Here is a 24,918-nt window from a genome sequence, read left to right on the forward strand (position 1 = left end):
ATTTGTCAGCCCAATCACATGCAGTGCATTCCTARARGGTGGCAAAATCCAAGCTGARCTGTGCAGAGAATCAGGAGCTTACRACAATGATSCATAGAGGCARTAGAGAGGCACTTTGGCTCTGCACTTACACCTCAGTGGTTCMGAGTCCTTTAATTAATGAAATTGTAATTATTTTCACTGCTCCTGAACTGCTGGGAGCTATGCTTGTGTTACAGGCTGAGTGAAGGTACATGGCTAATGCATCTGAGGTGGGTTAAGCAGGAGAGCAGGAGGAGAAAGACAAGAAAGTGGCAGCTTGTCCCGCAGGATGGGTTGGTTCACGTGTTCTGTGTCCCTGGTGCCTCCACCATCAGCAGCTGCCAGAGATAGGACAGGGCTTGGCTGAACCCAGGCTGGTAATTCCTGTGTGGTCCAGGTCCATCTCTTTACAGGCAACTCTCAGAGAATGCCTCACTGACACAGATTGGGCAGAGAAGGAAGGGATGGCTTATGCTGTATTATTCCTTCAATAACTTTGTTCCCAAAAACACAAGTACAGCATTTGGATCAGCAGATGGGTTTTCCAATTCATCAAATCAGGAGTTTTGCATCTTGCACCGAAAAGTTCCTATGTTCCTATCATTACAAAAAAGAGCTCCTTTCTGTTGTTCAGCCTTTCACAAAGTAAATTGGTATGTTCAGCAATGACTGGGTTGAAATCCTAGTTTGTGGATTCACAGCCAAGACCAGGATGGTGCTTTATATGCTAGCAAGGCACCAGCTCACTCTTCCTCAGGGCAGTTTGCAAAGTGCTTCTCTGAACAGAACTGTTTTCTTTGCACTGAGGTTCACACAAAGCAGAGCCAAAAGAAACCATTTAGTAGGCAATAAAAGTATAAAAGAAAAAGAACAAGTACATAAAAAATGTCACTAGGAAGGAGAGCAGTGTGTGCTGTTACAGCCTTATCCAAACCACACTGACATTCCCCCCACACATGCACAGTGATGACAAGATGCATCTGCTTTGTATTTTCTACTTCTGTGGCACCACAGTCTGGCCAGAGACTTTTGGTGCCTCATCACCTCTTATAATGTATAAGTAAAACCTTAAAGATATAATATTTCATATAAATCATATAACATTTTAAAACACAGATGAGCACTCTGAAGCATTGTATCTGTGGAAGGCTTCWGATTCAAAACAAATTTCCACCTGGCCTCTGAAGAACAGCTGTGTATTCCATCCAAACATATAAATACTAATGGTTAGCATCCTGTTCAGAGGGACTCTCGTGGCTTCCAGCTATTTTTAGTCACAAACACCATTTTACTCCATCATCTCACTTCAAGTCTGTTTTTAAAATGTGGCAAATCTGAAACCACCTTAAGTATCCCTMATCACTGTTCTCATTTCTGGTCTTTCCAGGGACTTCAAATAGATCTCATTTTCTTATAACCTCTAAGCAGTGTAATCACCTCAGTGCCATAATCCTTTTGCTTACTTGTAAAATGGATCAATTTCTATCTCATATCTCTCTTTTCTTACATTTCTTCTTTGTTCTTTTTAATATCACACTTGCTTTACTCCATTCTGAATGAAGCAATTGAGGGCTAATAACCCCATTAGGTATTTATGTTCCTATTTTCTGTCTAAGGAGGATGTTGGCTAAAAAGTCCAGAGAGCRGGATATTGACAGCAGCTGGAAGAAAAGTCAAAGCCAAATGTGGCTGCTCTAAGAGCCAACAATGGAGGCACAGGGGTGACCCACATATGGGCTACTCCACACTTCCAGTGGGAACCAGGGAGGCAGATAAAGCTACACCGATCTGAAATTTAAACAAGTGTTAGACTTGATGGCCTTGGCAGCTGACACCTATTTTAAAGACCTGGTCTGGTCTGACCATTGCAGCAATATGTGTAATGTATTGTGATATGTTGGGGCATTGCAGCTCTTTGAATCTGATATTTGTTCATGATTTCTCCTGTTTCTGGGCCCCGAGTTCACACCAGCACCATCAGGAAAGTTTTTGATGGAGTTTGTCATTCMTGCCACTGCTGGAGGACATCTGCATCTGTCGCTGGCTGTGGTCTGCTTCATTATTCTCCTGTGTCAGTGGAAGATCATCTGCCAGAGAAGATGCAGATGGGCATTGGCTGCTAATGGCAGACCTCTAGATACATCTTTTGTATCCTGTGCTTTCCCAGCTCTTTCTCCCATGCAAATGACACAGCTCTCAAGGAGAGAACCAGCTGTAGTTGCTTTGRAATTGGAGGCTGCTGGCTTGAGCAGAGGAGGGGAGAGGCATGGGTTACCTACTTCCACAATTCTGCAACATCAAGGGCTTTTCAGGGTGTCTGGGGAGTTGCAAGTAGCTGATGGAAGGAGCTGGAAATGTTCTGAGCTGCAAAAGCAGGCACAAATCATGTTGCTAGAACTGCTCTGTGATAATTCACCTTCCTCTCTGGAGGAAGGATCTGTCACAAAACTCAGTATATTCTCACTTCTTTGGAGGGAATAAAGGAGGAAGGCTCACAGCCTGCAGAATTATGGATCATTAAACTGACATTCAGCATCTGAACGGTGTGAGAATGAGTGGCCCATCAATCCATGAGCATAAAAAGAGCTTGAAAGAACTATGAAGATGTTGACCCTCACAGTRCAAGAAGACTGAAAGACAATTGTGTCTTGTATTCGTCCTGTAGATCTGCCTCTCATGCTCTGAAAGAAAATGAAGTTGATGCTCTGTGCACTTGTGTCTTGAGAAGAGTCTTCAGGGARCATCTTGCTTTTATAAAGGATCCTCATGTAATACTGCATGTAACTTTGCAGATTGCTTCATAAGTCTGAAAAGCAGGGAGGAGACAATTCCTTAGAGAAAAGGCTCCTGAACTGGCATGTACATGATCAAGTTTATTATTTCTTTTTAATATTTCCTCCTGCAGGTCTTATTTATGAAGATAACTACAAATGATATTGTAAGGCTATGGAGGGAAAAATTCCCCTCCCTTTCTTCAAGGAGGTGCTTTCTTGGCTGTGAAGCTTGAGTCAGCAGTACCTCTTATGCAGTCACATGAAAGAGTAGTTAAAGGATAATATAARGAGTCATTAATAGACTTCACTTTCTAGAGTGCATTTTGAAATTTTAAAAGAAATCTTGCTCCAAATGCATGACGGGCAAAATCCAAGAGCACACACAGGTGGGAAATGAAAATAAAACCACCTTTCAAGTACAATACAATCTTATCTTTTTAAATTACGATTTTCTGCTTATTTTGATAATTTCCATTATTTTCCACTACAGTTTTAGTTGATATTCATTGGGAATTAAAAAGACAAATTTCCTTTAAATTGTACGAATCTTAAAAATTCATTACTTTTTTCAATATTTTGGGAGGGTTTTTGTTAATCTGTACCCTTCTTCAGAAGCTTCTGATTCGGTGAATGGGCATTTTGCTTCACTGCAAATTGAATGAAAATAAACATGTATGACTTTTCAACCAASATTTGTAGAGGACATGTTACCCTCAAAAATCCAAACCACACAAGTCTCAACAGCTCTTCACTGGAGTTATACCTGCCTAATCCTTCATGAGTGCATTCTCTTGGCATTTCAGCTACTATTGGCTCCATTTCTGCACTATCCAGTCCTTTAAAATTACAGGAGGTGTCGGTACTTTTTAATTTGCATGTRTACTGTTCAAACAACAAAGTGCCTTCATGGGGAGCGGAAAATCTCATGTTTCTCTTGGACAGCAGGTAATTGATTTCAAGCCATTTTCAGTTATTGTATGCCACTTGAGAGACATAATGTTCCAGTAGCAGAGATGAAAGCCATTCAATGTCTGTAACATATTGCTCTGGTTTTACCATTTATACTAAGGTGTTACACAAATTTAAAGCARCTATCAACATCAATGTATCATAGAACACATTTTCTGAAGGATTAGCCTATTGGAAGAAAGGTCAAAACAAGTAAATCTGACTCTCAGAAGCGATGGACATAGTATTTTTTAGCACCCCTCCTTTTGGCACGCAACTCATCAGCTGTACTTGTTCATCTCATGTGACTGCCAAGTTTCTCAGTCTTTTACAGGCTGCTTTCAAAGATTGCTGCACTCTGAAGGGTGATGTTCAGTCAAGCTCTRGGATGAGGGTAGATGCCATCACAGAATCTTGAGACCTCCTCACTCCACTTCCATGGTCCCCTCCTTGCTGTTCTGCAGTGTGCAGGATTGGGATGACTTTGCTRAAGGACAAAAAGTAAGGGAGTACAGGGCAGAGAGTGTTCGGTTTTGTGTTAAATGGACACCAGCAGTGCAACTAAAAAGGCAAACAAACTTCAAACAGARAAGAGTCACCTGTTCTTGAGAGGAGGTACTCTAAAAATGACCACAAATACAAGTATTTAGAAAAGATTATTTCCTTTCTATGTCCCGTTTACTTAATGCATCATAGGGCAATTTGTGCATTGTAAATGTCAGCTTCTCTGTTATGTCCGCAAACTCTCAGCTTTCTTTTTTGTATAACTTAYTTTCTTTTCATAGACTACCTGCCAAGTTAATGGTGTCCCTTTTGTTATCACCTGACTCATGTGCCTTCCTGTTCCCAGCTGTCCCCAGTATCCTGTCATGGTGCTGAACAATTAGTACTGAGGCTATGAAGTTGACTCATTTATGCCCTTGGGCCAAGGCTGGCAGTGCCAGCAGCGAGGGCTGACCGGGCTATGACCAGCTGAAACCAAATATCCACACAGAGTCCCTCTGAAAATTCACAAGTGTAAAGGTGCAAATTAAATGTGTGAGGGTATATATGTATATTCAGCAATAGCYATCTCAAGGTGTTGGCATAGCCAATTTTACCACCCAGATATTTCTCTTCTCCTGGCTTTCCCTCTTGGCCTTTCTCCCAAGACACAGCAGCACTGCTCCCCCTCCTATTGCACCACGTTTCTGTATCAACAGAGCTAAAGAACCCCATTACCAGAAGCCAAAGCAGCAATTACTAGAAAAGTATTTCATTCTTACATACTTTTTTGGTCYGCCTATGCCAACCACTACAAAAATCTAATTTACAGGAGGTCAGCTGGCCAGTTTCTCCTAAAGGTGTCATTCTAAATGTTCCAAAAAGTAGTAAGTGGTTCAGTCAGAGCTGAAGAGTACAAGCTGGATATAAATCACATCAGGCCAAGTTCGATTGCTGCACAGTTTCAGAGTCTGCAGGCCTTTCCCACCCAGAACATCCACTGACGTCAATGGAAATTTTGGATGATGACGGAGAGCAGTGATGATGTTGACTCCGGCAGTCACAGCCTTGAAAGAGCCTAATGTTTAGGTTTTCTCTGCCTCAGTTTGTATATACTGTCCCTCACCACACACCAAATATTGCACAAATGCTTGACTGCATTTACCTCGACACAGCCCTGGGAAACAATAGAAAGTTTGTATACCCTTATACCTTGCTGCCAAGGGGGAACAGGCCAGCTGGGGGACTTGTCCAAGCTCACACAGGAAATTTGTGATAGGCCATCACTATGGACCTCAAATTCAGCCTCCCAGTGCCCTTTYCAAGTGCTTTCCCTGGAAGGTTCTTCATGCTTTTCATCTTTTCGGTAAATTAAGTAYTGAAGCACTGTCTAAAGTGCCTCTCTAAACAGTTAGGACCTGCAGGGAATTGCCTAATCCACTTGGGTTACAATAAAAATAATGTGGGTTTGTGGTTTTGGGGTTTTCCCAAAAAGAAATTTGATTAAYCTTTTAAAGGCCAACACTAGCAAACACATTCATATTGGGTCACGCAGGACACAGTTTGTGACTTTGGTGCCAATGCATCTCCTGAGCCACCCAAAACACAGCTTCTCTTCCTTAGTGGAACACCCACCCRCACCAGGCAAGGAAATAGGCTCTGAAGCAGCTCTTCTGACAGCTGGGATGCCCTTCCCAGGAGCTGGGGTGTGTCCCCTCTGGCTGGGCTCAGGTGCCTGGGGAGGTTGGTGATCRGAGGGGTTGTGGTGTTGCTCCCAGTCTGGGAGAAGCTRCACCYRCAGAGGTGAGAGGCTTTCYCTTCTGGTAGGCAGAGCCCCAAGGGTTTATCTAATTGCAGCTGCAYAGGATAAAAGTGAGGAGCAGAAAYCTWYRGGGGAATGGTCCCTGTGGAGAYYCAGTGGTTCCATGTGACTGGTGCAGTGGGAGATCCTCAGGAAGGTCTGAATTCATCAGCACTTGGTTGCTGCGGGCAGTGTCCTGCTTTTGAGGATGGCAGCAGTCATTAGGTGCATAGTACAAGAAGGAGCATTCCGGCTGAGCCCAGGCCTTAAGGATACCTGCTCATCAGCCAGTCTCCTGGGATGAAAATACTTGCAAGTGTCTGCAGCACCTGGTAAGTGCCAGCATGCTCCTTAAGCTGGGTATTCCCTGTCCTTGGCACTCCTTGATCAACCGAGGAGGAGGAAGACGTAATGCAGCGCAGTCTTTTAGCAGCAATGGTCATTTTCAAATTTGATGGTCAGCCACAGTCAGTGCACAAATTGGATTCAGAGAATCAATGTGATGTTTGCTTTGGGCAAGAAGGCTGTTTTAAGGGAATTACAGAGTCCTGTTCGGAATTCCCTATTTCATTCTTGRGCTTTTTTGAACTCTTGAGTAAATGCTGTCTGATGACTTGCTGCTGCTCATTTTCTCAGCTTGCTCCGTAGCTCCCTAAGGACTATCATTAGCTTTAATACAGATCATTAACTGCTCCTCACACCCTGCCGTGGCTGCCTGTGCCTGGCTCTGTGTGGTGCTGTAGGAGCTGCTGGTCCTTTCCCCGTACTCCGTTTGGGTGTGGCAGCGAGTCCCGGTGTACTCTTCATCACACCCCACTGAGCAAATGGGTCAGTTCCCTCCAGCTCATCCTCCAGCCCTGTCTCAAACACCAGCAGGAGCCGTCCCTGTGCTTGCACTGTGAACATGCCAGTAACCTCCAGGACTCTGAAGCTTTCGTTCCCCTCTTGGCCCTTTCAGCTTCGGGCACTGCTGCTGTGGAGGGGAATGTCCAGTCTGAGTCGCAACTGGCCACTGCTCTGRAGGGCTCTAACAAAGATTTGAGGCTGGTCCTGAGTGCTACACCAGATCAAGAGTTGCATTTCTGATGGGCTCAGAAACAAGGTGCTTCACAAAGCAATCTTTGAGTGTAACTGAAAAGCTCATTTCTGTGTTCAAGTGATGCCTGCCTGGTCTGTGGGTGTTTGGAGCTTGCACATAGCAACAGTCTCACATTTTATTTGTATAATGCCGGTTGTCTGGAAGAGCATAAAGTACTTCAGGCTCTGAGTACCTCTGGGGCGTATAAAGGCAGAAAATGTTGGATAATTCATGATAAGTTCAGCTGCCTGATCGCATCTCATCGCATTAAAAGCTTCTTGCCAGGACTACTTGCTGCATTTTCAAGAATGTGGTTCAGTCTTGTTCTTTTAAACTTTTTCAATTTAAATGTTAGTTTAAACAGTCTCTCATTAAGGTGTCTAAGTCTGTGCTAAGACTTGTCTTGAAAATGTGTATTCAGGTGGTTTGTAAGATTTGTATTATTTGCTTCTTTTGGAGCCATTCTGTTGTATTATGTAAATCCATAGCTAAGCATTTCCTGGGACCATTTATTGTGCAGATGTCTAGTTTGACATGTGTGTAGTGCTGAGCAAAACCAATTGCTTCTGTCTCTCTAGGTCAGAAAAGGTCTGGAGATTTTTTTGTTTCATTTAATTTTTGTTTGATTTAAGAGAAGACAATTTTCTCATTCCATTGCCTATCAGAATACATTTTCTGCAAATAAGCTGGAAATTCCAAGAATTGGCAAAAGTTTAAAGGAAGAACACCCGCCCCTAACTAAGTGTGGAAACAAGTAATGGTCGATCACATAGACATTTAAAAGTGGCAGCTGTATGCTTGATTGGCTTCTATGGTAATTTCTTGCATTTAGTAACATGCTTACAGAAAAATATGCTTGTGATGATGGGCATTAACAAGCCATTAGAGTATTTTAGATAAGCCACCCTTTGCATCCATCTCCAGAAAGCAGTGCTGTCACTGGGGCTGATGTTACTTCCAGAGCTGCAGGGCTGCCATTCCCATTGGGAAGTGTATAACAGCAAGAGACTGAAGGGCCGGRGTCTGCAGCCCTACTTCAGTTCCCAGCATGCACAGACTGGGCTGGATAAGTCCAGACATCAGCGTGACTGGTCCTTGGCCACGGGCTGTGGCGTTCCTCAGTAGCCAGCACAGGCAGCAGCACACCAGCACGCYGAGGACAAGCTCAGACCTGTGCCCCAAGGAAGCAGAGGAGAAGCTTGTGTCCTCCTGGCACTGGGAAGCAGTTTTCTGAGGAAAGCTGGAGGCAGGGGTGTACAGATTTTGTTGTAGGAGCCTCAGACCAGCGGAGCAATAAAGCCATGGCAGGAGTCCCAAGCATCTCTCTGCAAACTGCTGCGGCTAGCGGGTTTATTCACGGCATTTTATGATCTGGGACACACCACAGGAGCCTCCATGCAACTGTTCTGCTGGCATGTGAACCTGTGATGACTCAGGAAGAAGGTGCTCAGGGACTGTCTTGGTAAGTAACAGGAGCTGGCTATAAAATAAACATGCAGGGAAAGCAAATTGTCATTTTTTTGAAGATGCAATCAACAGGCAGCCCTCACCCTGCCACTTTAAAGCACCCAGGGACTTTGCCTCTCCATCTTGCACATCTGCAAAATGGGTTTCATAAGCTCACCCTTTTCTTGAATTAAACTTTGAAATCCACCCACCTGAGAGGCTGATTTTGTCATGGCTGCCCTTTGGGTCAGTGCTGGCTCAAAGGGGAAGGAAGCGGAGCCRGAGGCATGATCCTATTTTCCAGGAAACACATCACCTACTTTCCTGAAGAGCATTTTTAAGGAATATCTTGAATTAACTTTCATTTTTTTATCTGTACAGCAGTCATACTTACCTCCACATACAGGCTTAATGCATGACATGCTGTGGTCCTAACAGGATGAATTACAAAAAATATCCTGGTATTTTTTTTTCACTAGGAGAAATAAAACTTGAGTTTAGTTTCTTTCCCTCCTATTACAGCCAAGGCACTTTGTCTGTGTTCCTTGCTTTTGCTTACTGCAACTGGCTTGCAAGTCCTCCCAGAAGATGTGGCATGACATTTTAGTCCATGCCTTTTTTTTTTTGTAGATTGAACAGAAAATGTAAGACTGTTGCACATCTGCAGATTATTTATCCATGCAGGCCTAATTGGTGCAGGGATTAGCAAAACATGTTTTCCCTGCCAATCTCTAATCAAGAAGACAGATTCACTGGCACAGTGGTGGTTTTGCTGTGCTCCAGGGAGGTGATGCTCACTCTGCTGAAAATCAGAAGCAATTTAGCCAAATTCAATTTGCAGGTACAGACCTTGCAAGGTCAAAGAGGCACGGTCTACAAAGAAAAAATATTACCCTTGAAGAGCAACTGCAGATCCAAACTTGGTTTGGACGAAAAAGCTCCAGTATGATCACTGAGACAATGAAAAAATTCTAGCAGAAGTTAACAGTCTGGAAAGTAGAAATAACTGGCTTGTGTGAAGTATTCCCTTAGGATGTGTATTACTCCCAGAAATGTTCTACTTWGCTGCAAATTTCCCAGAGATGTAGTGGCAGTTTCATTGGCTTACAAACCTTCCTGGCATAGGTTTGTTCTGGAGGGAGTATCAAGAGACTGAACCCCTGGCCTGGGGTAACACACTTTTTCTGGTTATTGTCTACCTTTCCACTTCATAGATGGAATTTCCTTTTTAAAAAATAAGGAAAAATAACATTCCTTCCAGTGTTGGCAGAATTTTATAAATTAATTTGCACGAAGTTTAGAGTAGTGGGGAAACATAACAACTAGCTAGCAATTGTTAAAGACAAAATAGGCAGTGGAAGGTGAATAGTGTYAAATATATAATTGTGAACTCAGTGGGGAAAAAGTGGAGCTTTACTGTCATATTTTATTTGCAAGTTTTATATGACTGTAACACCTGCTTTCAATATAATTAACTCTTACTTAGCATAGAATTTTGGCACTGATKACTTCTGATTCACTTCACTGGGGACGCTTGGTTCCAGTGATGGAGTTATTTTGCTGGTATTGTGCTGGAGACTTGCCTAATGGCGTAGAGCTGATTTACCATTTGCTGGGTTAATGAAGATACACAAAAGAGTCTGAGGAAGGACAAGATCTAGTACATGAAAGCTTAGGCTCTTAATTTAAAGGTAAGAGAGCAACAGAAAGATTGTTGTGCCTTAGGCTTTTCTGTAGTATTTTTTGCCTGCAGTACCATAGCAGCTACATGCTGTTTCCAAGTAACACTGCACATCTCCTTCAGGCYAAGTTGACAGAGCACCCTGTGACAAGCAGCAGGGTACCAGAATCCCTATTTGGGAGAGAGGTCTACTGGCATGTGGTCCTGCCAGGTCCTGGCATGTGGATGCTTGTCAGGACTCACTGAGCTGCTGCAGTGTGGAACTCGTGCCACAGCAGCAKCAAGGTGGGTTCAGTTGTGCTGTGTGGTGTCCACTGCTTTATTTTACACCTACAAGCAAGTTTCCATCTGCCTTCCCATGAATAGGATGCCCTGAAAGCCAGGCAGCCATTTCTGCTCCCAGATGCCACCCATACTAGTTGACATTTTAAGAAAGAGTCGTATGACCAGGCAGAGTTTCTGCCCCTTTTTCTCACTTGCACCATCCTTTACCCCAGCACCCAGGCTGCTTGCTGCAGCAGTGCCCTCAGCAACACCCCACAGCAAGAACATCCACTGTGTAACACCGCACTGGAAACACTTCCCAAGGGCCACATGTAAGCAGGCTGCAGAGCTTTGTGTTCTCACCTAGACCTCATCCCTGCTGGTGTAATCCTGCTGTTTATTTCACTCCTGAGCCTTCAGATTGTCTGAACACAGATATGGTCCTTCTGGGTTGAAGCAAGCTTTTCTGTATTGCTGCTGCAGCAGTTAAGCCAGTGCATTTCCCTTCCAGCATCCTTCCTWTGACATTTCCATTCCAGTCTTACACAGACCTTGGCTGTTGCCTTTGGTAAAGCCTTGCATTTATATTTTAAAYCAGTGGCTGTGATTACAATGCTCATGGTGGCAGAATCGAGAAGAATAATGCAGGAAGATTGTTTATCTCAAAAATACAGCATTCCACCCTGCAATGCCACAGCTCCTTGCTGTGTGCTGCCACCTTATCTGTACACAGCCCAGCATTTGGAGGAATTTACTCCTCACATAGAGGATTACAAGATTARAGGGGAGATCATCTCAGCAGAGGGSCTCTGCAGGGYGGCTTTGCTGCCCAGGAGCCACGTTCGGCAGGACYTGGGGATTCACAGGCCCAGGGCACACCTGAGTTTTGAATCAACTTTTCCCTACAACCTCTCTGGCTGTCATCCACACCAAAAGTCCCACTGCTCCATTGACAAACCAGGGTGATCCCAGCAAGCAAAATTGTACCAAGTCAGCTTTCAGGTTGAGGAGGCAGGTGAGAGCAGCAGGTGCAGGATTTCTGGTAATGTGACCAGGAATAGGTTTGGTGAGCCTTAAATGACAGTTTCTCTTTTAACACAGTGTGGAGATTAACACAGGGGATGTTCCCATATCTGTGCTGGGCCCAGAAGTTAGTGGACAGCAGGAACAGCTGTGTTCAAATGTTCTGTCAAAACATTTAAGCTGAAGGTTGTTTTTTCTGGAGTCATCCCTGACTGTTTTGAGCTCACAGTGTAGGTTATATCACAATCCTGCCTTGCTTCCCATATTAATCTACCATTATCAGTGACAATGATGACTCTCTTTCATCAAAGGCTTCCTGGTATGGCTTCACAAGCTGTGCTGTGGCACCAATGACAAATCAGTTTTCCCAGCAAGCAGTAGCAAGCCTGGGGAGACAATTAATTGCTAGAGGTTTATTGTATGGCACGTAGTCTTTCTGGTGCACAAAATATACTGCATGGTCTCAGATGTTCCTCATACTTCACTGAAGGTGCCAGGTCCAAGGAAACCATCTGATCCATCTGCGGTATTGCACCTGTTTGGAACACTGGGAAACACTGTGGATTTGGGTGCATGGCTGGCAGCACCCTCCACAACCCTAGGGATCCTCAGGGAAAAGCTKCCTTACAACTCTATGCTGGATAGGGAAATCCCTGCCATAAGGAGGTCTCCTTTGAAAGCTGGAGCCAGCCTATGAAAAGCAGTTCACRCTCAGTGAAACCAGCCAAACCAGCTAAAAGGAAGCTTTACTGTATAGGGCAGAGAGAGAAGACTCCCAGAATGGGCACTGCAGTTCAGGCTCATGAGCCCTGTCAGGGCAGGGCTGTCCTTTGGGGCATTATGGCACTACACTGTGTGCTTCAGGGATGGGGGCTGTGATGTCATAGGAATCCAGTGGTATTTACTAACCAAGAATCAAGCCCACAGTGCAGTAAAAGCATATGTTTTGACTGTATATGAAATAGTGATAGCCAGTTCTATATGTGGGGAAMAGATTTTTGGCAGAAGGAACTCTTATTCCCTAGTATGAATCCCAACATAAATTCCATTTTTGTCCTTTCATTTGAGAACAGCCTTCCTGTTCCTCTCATACTAATCTTGCTTCATATCATTCAATTTAAACTGTGCCTGTGGTTTTTGTTTTTTTTGTTTTCAGAGCATGAGGCTGGCTGGTGATCAGTGTCTTAGGAAGCAGGTTTAACCTCTAATGAAGTTTGGGACTGGCTTTTTCAGTGTGTCTCTGTTTCCTTTCTTGTGCACTCCCTGTGTCCCCTGTGGCAAGTGGCTGATACAGATGGTGCTGTGCAGGACTGAAGGCCAGACTTGAAGTGGGTGTAGTGTTTGTGGAAGGGGAGAGTGGATCCAGGCCACAMACTGAGCACCAGCAGTGTCTGTCAGGGTCACGATCATCCCTGAACGGCCCAGCATGGCTCGAGCAGGTGGGAAATCAGCCTGGGGTTTGTGGTGCACAAAAGCAGCTCTGTTACTGCCATGGAGTGAAGTTAACAGCTTTGGCAGGGAATAGGCTGCTGCCAGCGGGCAGTTCCATAGAGGACAGGRGACACTGAGTGACACAATGCAGAACCAGCAGCTCAAATGAAAGTGTCCATGTCGAGCAGCCAAAATACAGGGTCATCACATCCTGAGATGGGCAAGTTCTGCATAGCTGTGATTTGATATAAGGACCTGCAGGARACAAAACCCAATAAACACAAAAGATATGTTTCCTCTACCTGGCAGCCTTGTACCTGCTGTAGCAGAGGGGTTGTGGGGTGATGTAGACTTGTGGATGGGGAGATCTGATGAGGTTTAAAGAATGGATGGGGTTTTTTTAGGTATTCATCTGGTACAACCCTGTCTTCTGGGAAACTGGATCAAAACAATGCTTTCATCAGAGTCCAAATAATGATTTTTACATGCTCAGTCTCAGGAAACAAGCATCTTGAAATTTGTGACAGCAGTGAAAATCTATTCCTCTGTCATTGTCAGTGGGAAATTTCATTTTGCTCAGGTTTTGTCAAAACACCCCAATGTAGTACTTCAGGGCCCTGGGGAGTTGGCAKGTTTGAAAGTAAGCAGTGGCAGCACAGGCCAGGGCACTGTGCTGGCTGCCCCACACACCGGGCAGGCTGCTGGCCACAGCCCCAGCCCCACAGGCTGATGAATTCCTTCTCTGTGTTACTGAATTTCCATGCAGCCTGCAGCTCCCAGTTCTGCTGCTGGGCAGGCACAGGCTGCATGCAGGATTCCCTCCCACCCCTGCAGCCCCATCCCAGCCCTCCAGCAGGGTCAGGCTGCACCCCATCATCTCCTGTGTCCTGTTGTCCACCACTGTACTCAGGACACAAACAAACTGCTGGTGCTTCTGTTCCTTGTGCCAGGGCTGGCTCTGCTCAGCTGCGTCCTGCTCAGGGAATCCCAGCATCCCCAGCCTGGACTGCACACATGAGCTCCTGGCTCCCCGCTGCTGCTCCAGCATGTCCCCAGGTGCCACCATGCCATGTTCTCACCCCAGGGGGAAAGGCAGCTTMATGTCATCCCCTTCTGCTCCTGCCCTGATGCTGCAGGAGATTTGAGCCACCTTGGGTGGAAAAACCCCAAATAGGGTTACTGCAAGGCTTCTTCCAAGCCCCACGCAGCAGATCAGATGGGCACCAGCTTCCCGTGGCTTCAGCAGGRAGCTAGGGGCTTTGCTGCCAGCCCTGGACCCTCAGCATCCTGATGCCCACAGGGGTGAAGGGAGGACGATGACCCCACACTGCTTCAAGTTGTTCACTGTGAAGGGACTGGTGGAAAGAGTGAGATTTCACCTTCTGTCATCACCTCTCCCCTTGCTCTTTCTTTGCAGCCCCTTCCCATGTTTGCAGCCCCTGCCTGTTTGCACCTTGTGCAGGTGCTGACTGTTGCAGCAGAAGCTGAAACTTGGGTTTTTTCTCCTCTTTAAGGTGTGTTCCTCTCTTTCCCCAAAGGAAAAGAAGAGAAGCAAAAAAAAGCCATATATTTGCTGCAGACTGTGACTGGCTTATATAATAACACTGCCTTTCTCTCCTTGTTTTAGGGAGTGCTGCCGATTTTTTGGAGACAATGGCTTGACTTTGAAGGTGTTTTTTACCAAGGCAGCACCCTTTGGTGTTCTTTGGACACTCACAAACTACCTTTACTTACATGCAATAAAGAAAATAAACACTACGGATGTCTCCGTGTTGTTCTGCTGCAACAAAGCTTTTGTGTTCTTGCTTTCATGGATCGTTCTGAGGGACAGGTTCATGGGAGTGAGGGTAAGTGACTCCTTATCTCTGTCTCCCTTCTTCCCCCTCATCCTTGTGTTTTTCCTTTACACCTTGCCTGCTGCCAGCTGAGTCAAGCAGCATCCACGCAGACAGCTGAACAGGCACAGAAGTCCTTGTGGAGCAGGGATGCATCTTTCCCTGCAGCCCTCCCAGGTGCCTGTGAGCTCCTGGAGTCCCTGGCTCCCCCAGCCCAGTGCCTTTGTGCATATTCCTTCAGGAAAGAGGTAATTTGCTCCGACCCAGAGTGTGTCACAAAGGATATGTGCTGTCTCCATGTTGCTGTGGGTGTCAGCCTTTGCCAACGCCTCCCTGTTCCCAGGYTGTGCCACCAGACCCAGTTGTCTCTAACTGCATATTCTGTCCCAGCCTGTGAATTTAACAGGGCTCTCACCTTTCTGCGTGTGACAGCAGGAYTGCAGGGTGGCACAGTTATCTTTTGCATCCACCTCAGGTAGCAGCAGCTGCGGACAGGAGAGGAGAGCTGGGCTGCCCTCGCCCACCTGTGGCCAAAACGTGTGTGTGCATGTACTGATGGAGGATCAATGTCCACAAGGACTTGAACCTGGCCAGCAGCTGTGGGCTGCTCTCCTGGTGGCATCCCAGACATTTGCTCACACCTTTAGTCCTGCAGCCCACGCGAATGCCTCTGCAGCAGCAGCAACAGAGCCACGTGCAGAGGGTTTATCAGAAAACCCCTCAGCTCCCTGCTGACATTGCTGCCATTTTAGCAGCCCTCAGCATGAGGTGTCCTTTGGCAGCAGAATGGGTGARTGGGTAACCCACCACCCTGGGGCCAAGGAGCTCCTGCCAGGGCCAGCAGCAACTGCAAGGAAAAGGCACCAGTGGGTCCTTCCTGCCTTGCTGCACCAATTAATAWTAATGAATAATCAAAATCAACAGCAATAACTGTAATTATTCCTATTTCCTGCCAATACTTGAGGAGCTCCCTGCTGACCCACCCAGGCTGATAGTGCTAAGAAGATGTTKTTGTGTGGAGCAGCCAAGAGTTAACTTTTTAGGAAGTATTCCTCCCTGGCAGGAGAATTTGGCACGAGAGCTTGGCCAGCCTTTCGGGGGTGGCAGCCAAGAGGCTGCTCAGGGGATGGTTGCAAAATGTACCTGCCAAAAGCTCGACGTGGCCAGCTGGTGTCTGCCCACCCCTCTGCCCAAGTAGCCCTACCCTGAAAACAAATTAACTGTGATTTTTGAGCGCAGACACAAGGGTATCCTGGAATGATCCTGGAGGTGGGCAAGTTTCACTGTTATCAAGGCTGGATGTGCTGGCCATTTTGGCAAATGTGAAAAAAAGGTAATTTTTTGTCTTCATCTCTCTTGTGGTAGTGTCAGCTGTAGCACTGGTGGGACAGCAGGAGAGAATGTGTTTGAGGGGGTGAGCACTGCTGTCTGCACCTGCAGCTTGCTCCTCAGTGTGAAGGTGCCATCTCTCACCTGGGATACAGCTGAGGTGTGGAGGGAAAGAAGCCCATCCATGTGTAGGGATACCCACATGGGTATGTACCTCTGGAGCAGAGGTGCTTCTTGTGCTCTCCTGAGTGCTTGGCCAGGATGGGAGAGCCAGGATGGTCAAGGACTCTCCAGTAGCCTCGTGGGCAGGTTGTCTTCATGGCAGGAGATATGCACTGGGGGATGAGTTACTGCTCTGGTCATCCCCCTTCTCAAAGGGACAGAASGAGTGGAAGGAGCAGGGAAGCAAACCCACGGGGTGGTCACAGCCATATCCAGCTGTCTTTTGGCTCCTATCAGCACTACTTGGGGAAAGCAGCAGTGAAGCAGAGAACCAGAAGAGGGGCCAGGGCAGTGGTGGCTGTATGACGTTCCTGCCATGAGTTCCAGCTGTGGCACCTGGCATTGGTGAGGTTGTGGCAGGGGGCTTCCTGAGAAGGAACAAGCTGTCTCCTGAACCAAAGAAGGAACACAGCTGTCCCCTTCCCAGGTGACAGGACAGCAAGGGACCTGGATGCAGGGAGAAGGGGTTTGCAGACACACTGGGCTGTTCGCTCTTGAGCACTTGTGGCATCCTGACCTGTGGCAATATCAGAGTGAGAAGACACTTGTCCTTAGGGGTTGGAAGGGCACATGGCAGCACAGCAGCTCTACTGTCCAGCTGTGCGTGACACCGTGGGAGTGCTGGGGCACTCCTATCTGCAAAGGGACACAGCATGGAKTCTTAGGAGAGAATAATTTGTGTCATACTGTCAGAGCTGCTGACTCTTTCAGATGCACCCTTTGAGAAGGTATTTGGCAGACAAGGCTGCMAGGGGAACAGTGCTTTGCCCTGCAGTGAGTGCCTTCCCATGCTCTGCTCCACCCCTACACCAGTGCAGCAGGATGGATAGTGCCACAGCAAAGCTCCGACTGCACATTTGGGTGTCCCTGTTCACACCCACTGATGGAGAAGCCAGGTGAGAAAGGCAGCAGCTCGGTGGGGTATAAGCAAGTACAAGTATCTCATTTGGCCTTCAGAACTACTAGCTCTGTAGCACATAAATCACAATTTGTCTGGAATTTAAATGTAAGAGCAAGCTACAAGTTCCCATCCTTGCGATTTTGGCACTTTTAAGTGCCTTCATCTCCTGTAATGAAGTTGCACTTTTCCCCCTTGCCCTCCACTGTGCCCAGAGAGCRACTGAGCTGTGAGCTGCCAGAGAAGACACACACGTAATGAAGCTGTGAGTGCCCGAAGTGCTGCCTCTGCAAACCCCGCAGTGCTGTGACATCTGTGGACACTGTGGTGTGCCAGCAGCCTGTCACCACTGCTAACAACGTGCTTGATAGACAGGCTGAAAGGCCTTGAGGGAAGGTGTATGTGACACCCCTGGCAGGTCAACAGGAGACTGCGAGTTGAGGCCAAGACTCATCTGACACTTGTGACATGCTTGATGGAAGAGGCAAGGACCCCCGCCCCAGCAGAACTATTTGCAGACTGCATTTATTTGCTTTGATCTTTGACTTTGGTGTTTCCCTCCATGCTACAGTGAATAAAACAGCTTAGGATCCAAGAGAGCAATCACTTGCAAGTGCCTCCTGTGTACATAACACATAGACAAGCACATCTTGCTGTGGGACTTGGAAGTAAATATCCTATCAAATCTCAAACTGTTGCCTTCCAGCCAGGCAGAGACACAGTCTCTTGGAAGGTGCTCTGAAGTTGATCAGCTCCCGATGGTAAAAGCAAAGCTGGAGACTTCATTCTGCACTTCATGAATGCTCCACCCAAGCCTCCAGTGCAGAGGCATTACAGGTGCCCAGCGGGGTTGAGTCAGGCTYCCTTGAAGGTACCTTGCAGTTCTCCAAAGAGCCACAGTGAGTCAGAGCAAAGGTCACTCTGCCCCAGGAGCCTGCCTGCAGCAGCTGTGGACACCTAGAAAAATYTTTCTAAGTATGAAAAGCCTGTAATGGTATTTCCTCATGAGACWTTCCAGCCTCCAGCAATGTGAGGCTCAAGGACTTCCCAAGATGGAAGCAGTGTTTTTATAGCTAATAGTCATTGATGGAATTTTTTCTTCCATGAGTTCATCCTTGTAAACTTTTCACATCCACAGYGTGCAACAGCAAAGCTGTCCTTCACTTAATTTTGTGTTGGGTGAAGACAAATCTCTTTTTCCTTGTTCTGCACCTGCCCCATGCTAGTCTCATTCAATGACCTTTTGTCTTGTGCATCTGAAGCCACATGAAGTGTCTGAATTTTTGACAAGCATCAGCACACTGGTGAGAGAACTGCTTAGCTCCTTCAGCACTGCCTGTCTGAAACAGCCCCACGCTGCTGTAGAGCCATGYGGGAGAGGCTTTCTCCTTGCCTGAACAAGAAGCCTGTCCTGGACCATAGGGCCCAGTTACACCACCACGAAACTTCACTTTAGAAGTGATGCCCTGCAGCTGTGCTGGAGAGACCAGATGCCAACAGGGCTGCAAGCCAAGACATTGTGTCTGAACCTCTCCAAACCTGCAGCGTGTGTACCCAGCCTTTGCAGCTTGCACTGGGCTCCATCCTGATCACATCATAAATCAGCAGTCTGCCTTATACAGCAATACCTGGGGAGAAACTGATTAGGYTTTGTTTTCAAAAACGTGGTATTTTTCTGTTAGGAGAAATTGAAGGTGTTGATGTTGGTGTGGGGGAGGATCTGCTGGATGTCTGTCTGGCTTAGAGGTGTCCCTTGGCACCAGCCCCAGCTCAGCCCAAGGAAGAGGCTGCTGGTGCTGGCTGCAAAGGAGCCMCCTCTCCAGAGCTTGCTCATCGGGCAGCAGCAGAGCTTGGCACACAAGACTTTCCCCCTGCATCTTCACTGCAGCCCTGGTATCTTTGGTGGAAAACAGGAAAGATGAGAGGAGGTCGTGGATGTGTAGGCAGCTGCAGCCCGTGGATGGGGCTTAAAACCCCAATCTGGTCCTKGGAGAGGGGACAGTTGGTTGACAATTATCCATCTGTGGATCAAAATAAACTGATATCCCAGACATCTTAGAGRCATCACCATGGCTGCGCAGCCAAGGGCATGTGGTCTAAGCAGGGCATCCCTCACACCCCTGCAGAGCCAGGAAGCATGAGCATACCGAAAGCCCTATCCACCCCAAAATTAACACCCTGAGAGGCTGAAGGTGTCTGGCAGCACAATCCCAGACAAGCCAGGGGTCTCTTGCTGACCCTGCTAAATTGGGAGCAGCCTGTCCCTTGTCTTTGTGATTTCTCTCCCTGTTTGGGAGAGAAACTCCCCTCAGGCATTGCAGCATGTGTAGGTGGCTGAAAAAAATCCTCCTCCTACTCTCCGAAATGACTCGTCTAGACTGGAAAGTAATTGCGCGAGTTTCATTCCCCTCTTTATTTCTATAACCTTTTTCCTCCAAAACTTCAACAGGACTCGAAACCTTTTCTGCAAGCTCCAGGGAATTACTACCCTTGTATTTTTGTCACGCACAGGCTGCAGGGACCCACTGATGGGGAGGCTCAGTGGCAGAGATTAAATCYCCACTTCAGCTCAGTCAGAGGCACCTGCGCTCTGGCCCAAGCAGCCATTCCTTTGCAGCTCTGCCTGCAGCTTCCCTGCAGCCAGGGAAACCACGAGGGCAGGCAGCGTCTGCTCCCTGGGTATTGGCCCGGGCTCGCTACTATTTTCTACTTAAGCAGATGACACAGAAGTACTGCGCTCCTGTGTAAATGTGCCTGCCTGTTTCTCCGTCGTGGGGGTTGTCTAGTAACACTTTCTTGCGTTCTTTGTCTCCAACCAGATCGTGGCTGCTATATTTGCTATTGCAGGGATAGTTATGATGACGTACGCCGATGGGTTTCACAGCCATTCCGTTATTGGGATAGCCCTGGTGGTGGGCTCTGCCTCAATGTCTGCTCTCTACAAGGTAAGTACACCTGTCCCTTCCATCACAGAAAGATAACCTGTCGCCCTTGTCACTCACTTTGGCTGTTCCTGTCTGACTTGCAAACCTCCATGCACTTCAGTGCCATGTGCCCTTCTTTGAGACCTTTGCCATAAACACACTGGCTCTGCAGCACTGCATTCGGGTTCACTTGGCTTTGATGTCTGCTCTCACTTAGGATAAAAATTCCTGGCAATTGTCTTCTCCTGTGCTCCTCCTGGGGGAGGATTTACAGATGTTCTACCTTCATGAAAAATTAGGTTGCTTTTCCATAGATTCTGGATTTAATCACTCATTCTGGAAGCATCCGACAGAGACTGAGCTTCTTTAAGTCACTGTTAACCTCCCCTTGCCAGTCCTCCTTCAGTAACACAAGTAGCTTATTATGTAGCCTTAAAATGCAAACCACATGCCTGTGAATCAAGATCCCATCCTGCCCAGCTGGATAAGCTGCACTATGTGTAAGATGCAGCCTTCTCTGCTGGGCAGGGCCATTTMACTCAGCCTGTGACACTTCTGGGCACTTGCCTCTGTGCTGCTCATGGCACTCAGAGTCACAGTCTGCAGTGGGGAATAAGCATTTGTAGGGTGTGGTTCACCCACCCAGGCTCGGATGTGTGGATGAGGAGGATGTGTAGACATCTCCATCTGGTCTAATGAATTGCACTGTACCAGTCATCCAACAGGCACAGGCTAGGAGAGCSCTGCAGCCCTAAAAGCAGCAGTCCAGGGAAACTTGCCAAACTGAGAAGCATCTGCCTGTGCTCCTCAGCACAGCATTGCAGTGCTTTCTGCTCACTTTTTCAGATAAGACGATGTCTTGTATTAGGACAGTCATGAATGTTTCATGCAGCTCATTCCTCTAATAGAGTGTTTCCTTGCAGGACCAGAGACATGGCCCTCCAAAGCAGAGAAAATGAAAGGCTAGAGGCTAGTTCTGTTTTCTTTCCCATGACACTGCTGCTGATTCGGGGAATGGGAGTCTCAGGGCTGCTCCACCAGAGCTGTGCACAGGAGGGTGGTGGTGGCAGTGCCAGCAGGGTGTTGTTCTGCAGTGTGTTCTGTGTGCCAGGATAGATGAAGCTCTGCAGCTTGTTGGGCAACACATGCCACTGCCACTGCTGCTGCCACCCTGCTCTTGCTTTCCACAGTCTGGCTCAGTTTCCATGAGCTGTGTGTGCCAAAGGGGCAGGCAGATCTGCAGGCAGGCAGATTGCACCGTGTGCAGCAGAGCCACTGCAAAGTTCCCCATGTCTGGGGTAGGAGGACAGATCGAGGTGGCCTTGGCAGGAGCAACACACTGTTCTCAGGTGGAAAATGAGTAAGTGCCTTTTGGGACATTTTGCKCCATATTGCAGAGCACCAACACGGCTGCAGTGACCAGTGATGGCTGTGGGGTGGTGGCAGTGGCAGAGCCCTACGAGCAGGATAGCCCTGCAGACTTGCCTGKTCTGTGTAGGCACAGGAGAGAACTGACACTGGTGAGGGGGGCTGCCAGGGCAGCACAAARCACTTGGTCAGAACCCATTGGCTGTCCTGGTTTGCAGCCAGGAGCAGAGGATAACTGCTATCATGTACCATGATATCCAGCAGCTCTGTGGTGAAAAGYTGATGCAGACTCCAGACAAGACCTGTCCACAAGCACACCCCAGCTACAGATGGGCTGCTCACATCCTTCATTTCTATTAYCTTTTTGCTTTCTCCCACTAACAAACCAAAGCTTTTAAATCCCCCCCTGCAGACTYGTTAGCCGGGCTGCATCTGCTCTGCTATCTGCCTTCTGGAGATGAGTTCCCAGGGAGAAGGTGGAAGGACAGCCAGCCAGCATGGACTATGCTTGCCCACCACCACAGCACTGCTCAGGTGGCAGCCAAAGGCCAGTGATGTCTCATGCAGGGAGATAATGCTCCACAGTCTTCTTAATGCCAAGTTTTCTGGAGGTGCAGAAAAAAGACTGAAGGGTCTAAGCTAGAGTTAGTGACCTTTCCTTTCAGGACATGTGTTCCAGCAGGTGCCAAGAGGGAGAAAGCTCGGCCACACAAGTTAAACCTGTGTATTTTCCTTTTTTAGGTTTTATTCAAACTTCTTTTGGGCAGTGCTAAATTTGGAGAAGCTGCCTTATTCCTGTCTGTGTTAGCTGTCTTCAACGTTCTCTTCGTTACCTGTATTCCTGTCATCCTTTATTTTACCAAAGTGGAGTACTGGAGCTCTTTTGACATCATTCCTTGGGGGAACCTCTGCGGATTTTCAATTCTCTTATTGAGTRAGTAGATGGGAGGGGCTCTCACACTGCTTGGGGTGGAAGAGGTGCTAGAAACTGGCCACTGGTGGAAGCTGCAAACCTCTCCCATACTGGAGCTGTTTCCCCTTCTTCTCAACTTAATTATTAGCTAGAGGGTCCAATTATTATGAGAGGTCCATTCCTAGGAGCAATGTAGACCTTGCTTGTGCTGTTATTACCACGCCAAAATACTGTGGTTCTCCTTAGAGGGTGCTGTGAGACTAAACTGTAAATCTTGTCCCAGCTCCTACTYGTGAACTGTGTCACAGACACAAGTGATGCTTGCCCAGGCTGAGACAGAAGCAGCCCTGTTGGGAGGGCATTATCTTGGGCTCATCAGCAACCCCACAGCAAGGAGGTTAGGCCAGGGCAGTCAAGGCCAGACTCCAATGCCTCTGCTGCCTGCAGTAACAGCTGATTGCACTCCTAAAGGAGGAAACTTTTGAAGATGTAGTGTTGCACAGTGCTGATGGAAATTAGGCAGGTTGCAGTCCTCTCTTCTGCTCCACTGCTGTGCCACCAAAGCTGCCCAGCTGGGGAGGGATGCCAATCTAAGTTTAGTGATTACCAGAAATGTGATATTGTTCATTGTTAAACTAGGTAACTTGACTTGCTGCCAAAGTTGGTCCCTAAACCGGATGATGGAATCACATYTCCTAAAATATTGATTTCTACTGGAAATAGCTCTTTATTCCTGTCTTGAGTCCCAGCTCCTTTTACCCTGAGCAGTCACAACTCTTGGGACCAGAAGTGCCTCCAGGTCACTTATCAGTGGAAGGAGTCTGCAGACAAGGGGTGCAGGACTTGGCAAGCGATCATTGGCGTGTGCAATACATGGAATAAAGTTGGAGCCCCAGCTCCTGACAAGCTCAGTTTTGGCAAGGCCCTCCTGACTCTGCTGAAGCTAATCACCTTCAAAGTGTGAATTTAGTCAAAAGCAATTATTAATTTGTCATGAAACACTCCACAAACAGTGCATGGTATTATAATGGAGTGATACTATAATCACTGCATAGTAATGGTATTATAATTTCATTGTATGGAATTATATTTAGCAAGTTCCTGCCTGGAAGAGGGTTAGATTTACAGCATCTTCCACCTGCAACTGGAGGCAGCTTTTCTACAAAAAAGCATCCAGACAGAAGCTGCTGTCCATATGAAATCTCCTAGATGAAGAGTGTTTTAGCCTTTCAGCAGGGCCAAGTGGATCACCAGATCAGTATAAAGAGCAGGAATTACTGCAATGACACTGAGAGACAGGCTGTACCCAAAACCCACCCTGATCCTGCCACTGGACTCCAGAGGGATATARCAATGTCTCAGCCAGGCAGACATGCAGCACACAGACCTTTGTTCTCTGGTATCTTYAGGAAAAACACCTGAAGTTGATGTGCCTTTTATTTGAACAACAAACAGAGCAATAAAACATAAATGTTTCAAGTGACATTTCTTCTGCCTAATTTCACAGTACTAAAAAGTGCYTTTTTATCCTTTTTCAGCATTCAATATTCTACTAAATTTTGGGATTGCTATTACCTACCCCACCTTGATTTCTCTTGGAATTGTACTGAGTGTCCCAGTGAATGCAGGTAAGTATTTCACCTTTTGCATCTTAATAAATACGTTAAATCTGTGGCCTTTCAAATACACAGCAGGGATAAAAGCAAATAGATTTATTAAACACGTTTTGCATTTTCTCTCMAAGACTTACAGAGATGACACTGATTAAAAATTTATTCTTTATGTGTTAAATATGTATTGTGTAATATTACATGAATATTCATAATTCCTRGAATTGGTTTTTAAATTACTGTCTGAAGAAGCCTGCATACTGAAAAACAAAATAAATTTGAAGTCATTTATCTCTGGGCTGGAATAAAAACTCATGCATAAGGCAGAAACTAATTCTTAATGATTTCTTCAAGGCAGGATTAACACTTAATTGAAACAAATAAAATTGCTTACATTTTAGAGCAGATATGTACTARTAACTCTGCATGCCTTGGTAAGTAACATTGCAGGTGTCTATCAAGAGCACTGGACAATTCAATTTTGGGCATGGTCTAGTACATTTATCTGACAATTTTCTGAAATTTATTGGAAGCCAAGAGACTGCAGAGTCTGGGAGGGCTGGGCAAGGGAGTGCAGACACAACTCCAACCCAGAGCAGAGCCACTGCTTCTAAAACTCAGCATGYTCAGCTGCTGGCACTGTGCAGGTGGCAGCTCCAGCTCCATGCTGACACCAGAGTGTGTACTCAGCTCAGCCCATGTAGGGTTTCTCACTCCGCAGGGCACTCAGGGTGAGAAGAAAAATTTSCATGGAGAAGCTGCTGTGCAGAGAAGGGAAATGCCCCTTTCTCTGCACACCCTGACCTCAGCAGGAGTTCCTGTGCTGCTGGTGGCAGGGACATAGCCCTGGTGCATGCTAAACCAGCAGG

At 46.8% G+C, this 24,918-nt stretch overlaps 1 protein-coding gene across 1 annotated transcript in view; it reads left to right on the plus strand.

The window, feature by feature from the left end:
- SLC35F3 (solute carrier family 35 member F3) overlaps positions 1–24,918 on the plus strand; it is a 61,606-nt gene that overhangs the window by 35,089 nt on the left and 1,599 nt on the right. Inside the window, exons 3-6 of the mRNA XM_057368448.1 lie at positions 14,578–14,797; positions 20,054–20,179; positions 22,268–22,460; positions 23,978–24,067. Of these exons, the coding sequence (XP_057224431.1) occupies positions 14,578–14,797; positions 20,054–20,179; positions 22,268–22,460; positions 23,978–24,067 (629 nt within the window). The remainder of the gene's footprint in view (positions 1–14,577; positions 14,798–20,053; positions 20,180–22,267; positions 22,461–23,977; positions 24,068–24,918) is intronic.

Source organism: Malurus melanocephalus, unplaced genomic scaffold (assembly GCF_030028575.1).
Source record: "Malurus melanocephalus ecotype Western Australia unplaced genomic scaffold, MMel_1.1 scaffold_92, whole genome shotgun sequence".
In the NCBI taxonomy this organism is placed as follows: Eukaryota; Metazoa; Chordata; class Aves; order Passeriformes; family Maluridae; genus Malurus; species Malurus melanocephalus.